This window comes from Panthera onca, chromosome B2, assembly GCF_046562875.1.
Source record: "Panthera onca isolate mPanOnc1 chromosome B2, mPanOnc1 haplotype 2, whole genome shotgun sequence".
NCBI lineage: Eukaryota > Metazoa > Chordata > Mammalia > Carnivora > Felidae > Panthera > Panthera onca.
This window is the reverse complement of record NC_138343.1, coordinates 106,792,888-106,805,212: the sequence shown is the minus strand read 5'-3', so window position 1 is coordinate 106,805,212 and position 12,325 is coordinate 106,792,888. Positions and strand designations below refer to the sequence as shown.

Sequence of the window (12,325 nt, the reverse complement as noted above, 5' to 3'; positions counted from 1 at the left end):
TTTCTTACACCATACACAAAAATAAATTCAAAATGAATTAAAGACCTAAACATGAAACCTGAAACCATAAAAATCCTAAAAGAGAACACAAGCAATAATTCTCTTGACAACTTTCCATGGCAACTTTTTTCTAGAAAGGTTCCCTGAGGCAAGGGGTACAAAAACAAAAATAAGCTCAGGACTGCATCAAAAAAGGAAGCTTCTGCACAGTGAAGGAAACACTGAATGGAAGAAGGTATTTGCAAATGACATATCTAATAAAGGATTAGTATCCAAAATATAAAAAGAACTTTCTATGACTCAACACCCAGAAAAGAAATAATTCAATTAAAAATAGGCAGAAAACATGAACAGACATTCCTCCAAATAAGACATACAGATGGCCAACACATTCATAAAAAGATGCTCAACACCACTTATCTTCACAGAAATGCAAACCAAAACTACAATGAGAGATGACCTCACACCTGTCAGAATGGCTAAAATCAGTAACATAGGAAACAACAGGTGTTGACAAGGATGTGGAGGAAGAGGAACCCTTGGGGTGCCTGGGTGGCTCAGTCGGTTAAGTGACTCTTGGTTTTGGCTCAGGTCATGATCTCATGGTTTGTGAATTTGAGCTCTGCATCAGGCTCTGTGCTGGTAGTGCGAGCCTGCTTGGGATTCTCTCTCTCCCTCTCTCTCTGCCCCTTCCCCATTTGTACTGTCTCTCTCTCTCAAAAATAAGTAAATAAAAACTTTTTTAATAAAAGGAACCCTCTTGAACTATTGGTAGGAATGCAAACTGGTGCAGCCACTATGGAAAACAGTATGGAGGTTCCTCAAAAAATTAAAAACAGAAGTACCTGAGGCGCCTGGGTGGCTCAGTCAGTTAAGCATCTGACTCTTGATTTTGGCTCAGGTCATAATCTCAGTTTGTGAGATTGAGCCCCGTATCAGGCTCTGCGCTGACAGCATGGAGCCTGCTTGGGATTCTCTCTCTCCTTCTCCCCTGCCCATGCCCTCTTCAAAAAAATAAACATTAAAAAAAACTACCCTATAATCCAGCAATTGCCCTACTGGGTATTTACACAAAGAATACAAAAACACTAATTCAAAGGGATACATATACCCCTATATTTATAGCAGAAGTATTTACAATAGTCAATATATGGAAGCAGCCCAAGTGTCCATTGATAGATGAATGGATAAAGATGTGGTATATATATCCAGTGGAATATTATTCAGCTATAAAATAGAATGAAATCTTGCTATTTCAGTGACATAGATGGAGCTAAAGACTATAATGCTAAGTGAAATAAGTCAATCAGAGAAAGACAAATACCATATAATTTTACTCATATGTGGAATTTAAGAAAAGAAAAACAAATGAGCAAAAGGAAATGAAAGAGGCAAACCAAGAAACAGACTCATAAGTATAGAGAACAAACTGGATGGTTACCAGAGGCGGGTAGATGGGTTCGAAGATGGGTGGAATAGGTGATGGGGATTAAGGAATTCACTTGTCATGATGAGCACTGAGTGTTTAATATAAACAATAAAAAAAATCCCTTCTCCCCAGAAGTTAATATTTGTGTATATAATGTGAATTGAAAATAAACAGCAATTTCATTTTTTAAAAATGCAATGGCATCTTTCACAGATTTAGAACAAATAATCCTAAGAATTTGTATGGAACTACTGCAAGACCCTGAACAGCCAAAGTAATCTTGAGAAAGAACAACAGAACTGGAGCTATCACTCTTCCTAATTTCAAAGTATACTACTAAGCTATAGAAATCAAAACAGTATGGTACTGGCACAAAAACACAGACCAATGGAACAGAATACAGAGTCCAGAAATAAACCCATGGTTAATTAGTTTACAAGAATATATAATGGGAAAAAGACAGTCTCTTCAATAAATGATGCTCGGAAAAATGTGCAAAAGAATGAAACTGGACCACTTTCTTATACCATATACAAAAATAAACCCCAAATGGATTAAAGACCTGGGGCGTCTGGGTGGCTCAGTCAGTTGAGCATACAACTCTTCATTTCAGCTCAGTCCTGATTCCAGGGTCATGGGAACAAGTCCTGCATCAGGCTGTGTGCTGGGTATGGATTCTACTTAAGATTCTCTCTCTCTTCCTCTGCCCCTCTCTCCTGCTCTCTCTCTAAAAAAAAAGAAAAAAGAAAAAAAACATTTTTTAATTAAAAGTAAAAAAGCTTTTGCTAGTAAAGGAAACCATCAATAAAACAAAAAGGCAACTCAATGAATGGGAGAGGATATTTGCAAATGATTTATCCAATAAAAAATTACTATTCAAAATATATAAAGAACTTATAGAACTCAACACCAAAAAACCACAATCTGATTAAAAAAAAACAGGTGGGAGACCAGAATAAACATTTTCCAAAGAAGGCATACAAATGGCCAATGGATACAGGAAAAGATACCCAATATCACTAATCATCAAGGAAATGCACATCAAAACCACAATGAGATATCACCTCTCAGAACAGCTGGTATTAAAAGACAAGAAATAACAAGTGTTGGCAAGGATGTGGAGAAAAGGGAATGTAAATTGGTACAGCCATTGTGGAAAACAGTATGGAGGTTCCCCCCAAAATTAAAAATAGAGCTCCTGTGTGATACAGCAATTTCCCTTCTGGGTACTTATCTGAAGAAAATGAAAAGATATCTGCACTCCTGTATTCATGGCAGCACTATTTAAAATAGCCAAGATATAGAAGCAACCTAAGTGTCCATCGGTAGATGAACGGATAAAGGTGTGTGTGTGTGTGTGTATGAAAAGATACACACACACACACACACACACACACACACACACACACACACACACACTGGAATATTACTCAGCCATTAAAAGAATGAAATCTTGCCATTTGTGATAACATGGGTGGACCTGGGGGTATTATACTAAGTGAAATAAGTCAGAGAAAGGCAGATACTGTAGGATTTCACTTGTATGTAGTGAACAAAAAGCAAAACAAATGAACAAACAAAACCTAAACAGACTAATAAATGCAGAGAATGAACTTGTGGTTGCCAGATGGGAGGAGATGGGGGTGGTGAGAATGAGCAAAGTAGGTGATGGGGATTAAGGGGTACAAACTTCCAATTATAAAAGAAGACCTGGAGATGTAGTAAAGTACAATATAAGCAATATAGTCAGTAATATTATAATAACTTTGTATGGTGATAGATGGTGATTACACTTCTGGTGACTATTTCATAGTGTTCGTAAATGTTGAATCAGTATGTTGTATCTGAACCTAATATTGTATGTTATCTGTACCTTAACAAAGGTGCATGTGCGTGCGCACGCACACACACACACACACACACACAATTAGACCTGATTGTTAAATAATCTTTTTGTTGGTATCATTTGTGAATGAGAATAACATATAACCTCTTGTATCAGTACTTTAATTTTACACATTCAGTCTCTTTAGAACATTAATCATTTTTCAAAAGTTGTGCATCACTAGATAGCTAAGCTACCTAAGTAACTAAAGTTGTCTAGATTAAAAGTTCCATATTTTACTATATTTAAAGAAACCTGTGCTTTATTTTTCAGAAATAAAACACTTGAGAAACAGTGAGCATAAGTAGCCAAATATTAACTTATAAAAACAGGATTTTAGAGTAATGGCTAGGGAAATATAGCCCTAGTTACAACATGGTATCTTTCTCAGAAACCTTTCATGTTACAGATATGGTAAGAAAAACCCTTCTTGTCAGTTCAGTCTGTATCCTTGAGGTACGCTGAGCTCTGTTTTTCTCCCGTGGCTACATAACTTCTCTTAGTTTTAGCCACATATATGTAGTCTATTTTCTCTGGTTAGGCTTTTAGAACTAATCACGTGAGAGGTTTGTTTACTTTTCCAGTTCCCTACTCTCACAGATTTTCTTCTGTTCCCAAATGCCTGTAGAAAGTCATTACAAAATATTTGATAAGGTTGGAGTTGTAAAAGCCATCTGTCATCTTTCTTTTCCTGATCAGAAGGAGATCTTTTCTTGTTAATGCCCTCCTCCTCTCTTCCTAAGTTTGTGCACACAGAGGAAATATTCATTCATTTAGGTGCCTTACACCCCTCAACAACTTCAGAAAATGACTTTAGTGGAAAACTACCTTAGGTAAAGGGCTGACATCCCAATTTAAACACAATACATTGGATCAACTGGTTTCATAAGGATTGTTCTACTGAAGTGACCCTATTAATTTAGTTTCTAATGGTTGTTATCTTATATATAAAATATCCTTAAAGATGAATTAAAAATGCTTTGTTTTTCTTAAATAACTGAGTTTTAGTAATTTATTTTTTGCCTCCCCCCACAATTTTTTATTTTGCTTTCATTTTCTTTCCTGTATTCTAACATAATAAATTGAATACATTTCTCCTGTTTTAGGCTCTTGAAAATCATTTACAACAAAAACATTCTGCAGAGCTTCAGTCATTAAAAGATGCACATAGAGAGTCAATGGAGGGCTTCCGGATAGAAATGGAACAGGAACTTCAGACTCTTCGGTTTGAATTAGAAGATGAAGGAAAGGCTATGCTTGGTATTTGAAAGGATTATAATCTTGTCATATTTATTTGTATCATCTTTAAAATTCAACATGAAATGACAAAGTTTTATTTTTAATTTTTGACACACCAAAATGAGTATCTAAGTGTTTTGCATATTTGAAGTTACCAGATGAAGAGGTGAGTATGGAGGAGTAGAATGGATAGAACACAATGAAGTGAGGTCCCCTCACCTTTCTCCGTACTCTGGCTATGTAAGCAGCACTCACTGGGGCTTCCACCTATTAAGAGACTAAAAGGAGTTGCCCTGACTTTCCAGTGACCGAAAGGAGTAGATAAGTATGGAGGCACACGTCCTTAGACATGATAGTCATATGGGTTGTTTGTTTTTGTTTTTGTTTTTGTTTTTTTCCACTTCAGGATTTTGTTTGTATGAGAAAACTCTTTAGGTCTGACTTTTTGTTTAGGTATTTTTCAGATATTTTTTATTGGGATTTTAATCTTTGAAGTGTTCAAATCACTACCCTTCTTATGAAGAGATCAGTTGAGTTTTGAAGAAATACTGCATAGGTATTTAAAGAGTTTGGGGGTGGGGGATTTGGTGTTGTTTGGTAACTTTATTCCTACCATCTCATTTTCCTTCTGTTTGTTTTTTTCCCCAAAATCTCTTAATATAAGTTTTTATTGTATGTTGTCACATTTCAGTGGCATATGCTTTCCAAGTAGGAATTGGAAACAGAGAAGCCCAAAGTGTTGTGAATACTTTAGGCCTCAAAGGCAAAGCCATTTGACCCAATACATCATCTCTATTATTGCTGGGAGTCCTAGGCCAGGTCGTCATAGTTCTCTCCTCTTCCTCTGTGACAAGACACTGCGATAGCCAGGGTGAAAATCATAGTGAGAATGTTTATCAAACATTTGTGGAATACCTGTTTACATGCTACAGAAACTGCTGAGCAAGGAGAACTAAAAAGTAAACTGCTGCTCTGTCTTTACATACAAGGAGCATACAGTCCAATGCAGAGGTAGCCTTTGGAGAATTCTGGCCCAAGGGAAGCACAGACTTTCCACAACTGTATGAAAAGAAGTAGAAACAGGCCAAGTGTTAGCACTATTGTTTAGTCCATTGAAACTTGATTAAATGCCTCTTTGTTGACAAAAGGACTTTTTGTGATTTTAATTAAACTTTTTTATTTGGAGATAATTATAGATTCATACGAGCTTGTAAGAAGTAATACAGAGAGATCCTCTGAACACTTTAGACAGTTTCCCCCAGTGGTAACATCTTTCAAAACTGTAGTTCATATCACAACCAGGATACTGACATTGATACTGTCAAGACACAGAACACTCCCATTACCATGAGGATCCCATTTATAGCAACACCTACTTCCCTTTCCTCCCCACCTTTGATGCCTGCTAACCATTAATCTGTTATCCATTTCTATTATTTTGTCGTTTAAAAAATGTTATAAATGGAATAACATATCACCTTTTGGTGATTGTTTTTTTTTTCACTCAGCATAATTCTCTGGAGATTCATCCAGGTTGTCGTATGTATCAATAGTTTGTCCCTTTTTATTGCTGAAGGACAATTGTTATTCTTTACCCATTGAAGGACATCTGGTGTTTTCAGTTTTGTGTAAGAGTAAGCTTTCATTTCTCTGAGATAAATGCCTAGGAGGAGAGTTGCTGGATCATATGATGATTGTAGGTTTAGTTAAGAAACTGTTTTCCAGAGTGGCTGTACCTTTTCACATTCTCACCAGCAATGAATGAGTGACAGTTTCTTTCACATCCTTACCAGCATTTGATGTCACTGTTTTGTATTTTAGCCATTCAGATAGGAGTGTGGTATTACCTCATTGTGAATTTTACTTTGCACTTCTCTAATGGCTACTTATGTTGAACATGTTTTCAGGTATTCATTTGCCATCTGTATATCTTTTCTAACTGGATTGTTTGTATTTTTACTGTTGAGTTTTGGGAGTTCTTCGTGTATTCTAGGTACCAGTCCTTTGTCAGGATCCTTCAGGTCTACATTTTGCACCCCTTATACTATTAAAATTACTGTCCCTGAAGTCACCATTGAACTTTGAAATTCCAAATTCATATATTCTCACTAGCTCTCATCATATTTGCTCTGTCTGCATCATTTGACCTCTTTGACCTTCTTGAATCTTCTTTTCCCATTGGTCTCCATGATCATATACTCACTGCACTGCATTCTGACCTCTGCTTTTTAAGAATCTTCACTTGCCTGTCCTGTTTTCTGTGCATCTGTTAAATATGGCTGTTTCCCAATCTTTAGTCCCCAGCCTTTTGGTCTGTTTTTCAGTCTTCAGGCTTTTCCCGGTTGATTGGATTCACAGCTATGGCTCCAACTACTATCTATTGTGCTAGTGATTCCAAATATGTATTTCGAGACCGAACTCCTTTCCTTGTGAATTAGATTTCTATTTCATATTGCATATTAGAAAGTTAGATGTTGCAAATTATATTCTATATTTTTAAATATTAGCTTACCATCTTTCTGAAGTCCAAAGTGTATTGCCATTCCTGTACCTTCCATTTTAACTAAGAGTGTCACTGTTTACCCAGTTGCCCAAGCCAGGAAGCTAGGAGAACTTATTTTCTTTTGCTTCCACATTCTGTTATTTCCTCCACTTTTCATAGTCATATCATTTTTCACCTGGGTTATTGTCATAACCTTCTCGCTGATCTTTATTCCTTCAGTTCATCCTTCAGACTCCAGTCTGGCTAATCTGTGTAAGACTCAAATCTCACCATGTAACTTCCCAACTTTAAATCCTTCACTGATTCCCATGTACCACCTCACTGCCTGTCAAGTTTTTCCACTGAAGCCGCCCTTCATACCAGGGGAGACTAAACTTATGCCCTATGTGGAGGCCTCAGGAAGAGCCTAAATTGACTAGCTACAAGCACAGCATTTCTTTGAAGTCATCTTATGTTTTAGCTTTAGAATATATAATTTGCATTTTACTCACATCTCCTTTGTATTAACATGAAAGTAATGACTTTCCCCTAAATCTTTAAGTACAGTTCATGTTTCAGATGATGATATTGTATACCCTAAAAGTCGCTCAGATATACCGCCACACGTATCCCAGACTGAGAACCATGAACCTAAACATAAAGTAAAAAGCATTTTATGCTACAACTTTCTCAGACTGGGCTCCATTTTCTTTCCACTATGACCACATGTTCTGTGGGCATCTGCCACACCATCTTCCTATAGTTTACCTGATAAATTAGGTTCTCTCTGCTTTTGCATATCTTATCCCTTTCTCATTTATGCTTTTCTCTTTCTCCACTTGGAGAACCCCTACTCAGTGCTATAGACTGAGGCCCTGTGACAGTTCCTTTGTGATAGCATTCCTAATTTCCTTCTCCTAGGAAATGGTGCTTCCACTGCTGTGCTTTCATTATAACTAATATACATTTCTGATATTCCACTTAATTCCCTGGCATGATGCCTTTCCCTGTAGCCTATGCAGTTATTAGAACAGGGTCATATTTTGTTCTCCCTTAGTATAGTACCTGACATTCAGTAAATGTGGATTGTATCAAATAATCTCAAATTCAAATAAAAATGATGATTTACAAATCACTAAGAGCACTCACCAGCCAGTGCTTAACATCTTTCAGAAATATTGTGGAAGAATTCTTACCTGGGTGGGAAGTTGCTTCCTAAATGAATATATGTTGTGGTATTATTCAGCTTTAAAATGATGTTATTCCAGTAGTGAATGAGAAAAGTTAAAAATATTTCATTTCCATTAGCACCTTACTGCCAAACTCAAAGCATATATGGAAATTCCTTGATCTGTTGAGCAGATGAAAATTTTCTTGTTCTTATCAAAGCTGGATGACCTTTAAATTCATGACATTCTATGACAGTCTATGATATTTTAATGGGCATATACAAGTGTCCTAATTTTAAAAATAATATTCTGTGACCTTTATAATTTTTACGTAAAGTATCAGTAATATTTTTCAATATACTAAAGCTCTTTTTTCCCTCGGATTCCAGCTTCCTTACGATCAGAACTAAACCATCAACATGCGGCTGCAATTGATTTGTTACGGCACAGTCATCATCAAGAATTGGCAGCTGCTAAAATGGAATTAGAGCGAAGCGTAGATATTAGCAGAAGACAGGTAAAGAAGAACATGTTATGTGATGATTCCCTAAATGTGGATAGATCTGAATGTTCACAATTTTCTGAAAATTTTGTAATAACTAGTATTTACATTAGTTACTATTTGCTACCTATATTGAAGAGCTTTATTTTTAAAGGGAAATAAGGTAATTTGACTTATTATATCGGTCATAAAATTACATTTTATGACTTTTTAATTGAATATATTGAATTTTACTTGCATCCTGAGAAAGCGATCAATGAAATATGAATAACACAAAGAGTGAAGACAGAATACTATAAAACAGCATTGTCTATAGGCGAACCTCTTCTGTATCTGCTATCTACTGTGATAGTCACTGGCCACATGGGCCAAATATGTCTAGTGTGACCGAGGACCAGGATTTTCAATTTTGTTTAATTTTAAATCATTTAAACTTGAATTTAAATAGTCATGCTGGATAGCATAGCTAGGGAAGTAGTAGGTCCTCAAAAAAAAAAAAAAAAAAAAAAAGATATTTCCATACCACTCTAGCACAGGTAATATTTATGCTTTTTAAACTTTGCTCTTTAATGAAGTATACTTCCTTTAATTAGAGAATTTATGATCTTGAATATATGTCTATCCAGGTGGATGGATTTCTAGGCATAGTGTAATGAAGTCCATTATTTTTTAGACTTAAGACTTTTACTTTGTTAGTCTTTAGCTATGTTAAATGATCAGCTCAAATTTTCTCTTCATTGCTATGAAGTTTTAAATGAGCCACCTTATAATCATGGAGGGAAGTTCTATCTTCAACTATGCTAACACTGAAATTGACAATATCTAGTAGACATTGTGAAAAACAGTGACTTCTAGGAATATGGAAGGGAGCTTATCTTTCAGACAAGGTAACTGTTAGATCAGCACAAAGCAGACAAAGTCTGCTTTCTAAACCATATGATATGTGTGTGTCGGGATGGCCTCCCTAGATGCAGGGAATTTTTAGATCAAAGGACAGTGGTGCCAGCATTTTACTGTAAGCCCATGTAACTTGGTGAGTATGTAGGAGCCCTGCATTCTAATTTCAGCTCTGCCATTCATATACATCCTCCTTGAACAGGTATCTCTTGGGTATTGGTTTCCTTGTCTGTAAAATGTGTGGGAAATTGCATTTTATGGTCTTTTGGGCCTCTTGTCACCCTGATATTATCCATATAAACTGTATCCATATAAACACTTCATATATATATGGAAAAAGAAGAGCCTTTAGATTTTTTTCAGCAGTTTGTTTCGAAGCAGTGTCATTACATTTGACATTCCAGTATGTCATTTTCTTTCCTTTAGATAAATGCAGAAAGCAAATACTAGAATACGTTTAAGAATTATTTGTAGGGGTACCTGGGTGGCCGAGTTGGTAGAGCATGCAATTCTTGATCTCGGGGTTGTGAGTCCAAGTTCCGCATAGAGCTTACTTTAAAAAATAATTATTTGTATTTTGCAGAGTAAGGAACATATGTGTAGAATAACAGATCTACAAGAGGAATTAAGGCACAGAGAGCATCACATCTCAGACTTGGATAAGGAGGTACAGCACCTTCATGAAAATATAAGTGCCCTAACCAAAGAATTGGAATTTAAGGGGAAAGAAATTCTCAGAATACGAAGTGAATCTAACCAACAGATGAGGTATGTCATTAATCATAACAGACATAATATACAGTGTTACCTGAAAGACTGCTATAATAGTAGTTAGCAATACATGCTTATTTTTATGACTAGACTGCCTTCTCATAGATATTGAAGACCACTCCTTTATTTGTTGATGGCTGTAATTTAGAACATAGATAAAATGTTGGTATTTTGAATAATAGGTATGTATTCATTAACTTTGGAAACTATACAATTAACTAAAATCTTTATAAAATGTAATTTAAAAAGCATTAAAGGAGACAACTTTAACAAACTCGAAGATAGGAGCAAAGTAAGTTATTTTAGGCTATTTCCATTAATTTTCTCTATATTATACATAAAACCATTTCAAATCTGTAGAATATAGAAAGTTTTGAAAGCTTGATTTCAGAATAACATTTTCTTAACCAAAAATAAACAGGTTGCATGAACAAGATTTAAACAAGAGACTTGAAAAAGAGCTGGATGTCATGACAGCAGACCACCTCAGAGAGAAAAATATCATGCGGGCAGATTTTAATAAGACTAACGAGCTACTCAAGGAAATAAATGCAGCTTTACAAGTGTCGTAAGTCATATTATATTAAAGAAAATTCGTATGTGGGACATAAACTGAGGAGACTGTGTCTAACCTCAGATTAGCTATTCTTTTTAAATCTAATTAAGGGATACTTAAAAAAGAAAACATAAGTGCTATATTCCAGATGGTAATTGCAGTATGATATTTTACTTAATGAGCATAAGGCAATTGAATGATTGTTTCTCAGCTGCCACTGTTCTGGTTCTGCTAGGACAGTCCTTGCCTAAAGCCTGTCCCTCAGGATCTTGAACCGACATGCCATGGTGAAAACTCCAAAGATGTCCATTATATAATATTAAATACAAAGGGCATATTGTGGCCAAAAGGAATATTATGATCCTATACATAAACTAATAATACATATTTTATATACAAATATCAAAAAATCTTGAAAAACAAATACAGAATTTTAATGACAGTACTTCCATCTAGAGAATGGATTACAGGGTATTGGAGGTGGGGAAGAGCAAAAACTATAAAAATATTTTATACTCTACAGAGAGATTGTTGGAATTCATACAAACATTTAATATTGATTTGAAAAATTAGTGCAAGTTAAACATCACAGATAGTTACTATTCATACATAGTAACTCCAGTATTGTTAAAACCAAGATTTATCACTGTTGCCTAATGTTTTCAGAAAGTATTTAATAGCTTTTCTCTTTTCTCCACATTTCTAAACTCTTATAGCCAACGTGCAAATAACATTCACTCCATCTCTGTGCCCTAAACCCTGGTCCAACTTAAATTATTTTAGAATTAATTAATCTACTCTAAACTGCTGCGGCTGCAAATGGTTTATTCACCTTTAGTCTATCTTCTTCCAGTCAATTTAAAATGCTGAATAAAAATATGTAAATATCTCCACATAGTTCAGTAAAGTCAAAATAGTGACTAATCCCGTTAACCTTAGTCTCAAAGTGAAACTTAAACTCCTAGTGTCACTGTGCCTTATTCACCTGTGTCCACCACACTGACAGTTTCCTTCTGAGATTCTGTTATGTTTCCTCTACAGTCTAGAATAATCTGTTGTTACTACCCGATTACCTATCCCCATCTAAATATCTCCTCACATTTTATTCATTTAACTGATTAAGCTTCATAGTTGCTATTACGTATATGTAACATATACAACCACATTCACTTCAGCTGAAACAAAAAACAGACCCCAGTTGTTGGCATTTACTTCAGTGGTGGCTTCTGAAGTGAGGTACTCTGCAATGGACACACAGGATTTTCGCATTAGTAGGCACTTGAATGTTTCCTGAATGCATTTTTTGAGAATTCTAACATTTATCACATTATGAAGTTATACTTGAAATGATGAGGAGACCTGTGAGATCATTTTCCCAGTCATGATCATTTCTGG

General features: G+C 35.5%; 1 protein-coding gene across 7 annotated transcripts in view; it reads left to right on the top strand.

Moving 5' to 3' along the window:
• Nucleotides 1–12,325, top strand: part of FAM184A (family with sequence similarity 184 member A) — a 121,570-nt gene that overhangs the window by 96,267 nt on the left and 12,978 nt on the right. For 4 of the 7 annotated variants that reach the window (XR_009605240.3, XM_060616525.3, XM_060616523.3 and 1 more), the window contains exons 11-14: nucleotides 4,421–4,574; nucleotides 8,594–8,721; nucleotides 10,187–10,371; nucleotides 10,796–10,942. Coding sequence is in view for 6 of the 7 variants with exons in the window: in XM_060616525.3 (XP_060472508.1) it covers nucleotides 4,421–4,574; nucleotides 8,594–8,721; nucleotides 10,187–10,371; nucleotides 10,796–10,942 (614 nt within the window). In the remaining variant the exon portion in view is untranslated. The remainder of the gene's footprint in view (nucleotides 1–4,420; nucleotides 4,575–8,593; nucleotides 8,722–10,186; nucleotides 10,372–10,795; nucleotides 10,943–12,325) is intronic. The other 3 variants (XM_060616529.3, XM_060616528.3, XM_060616526.3) reach the window with 1 other exon arrangement.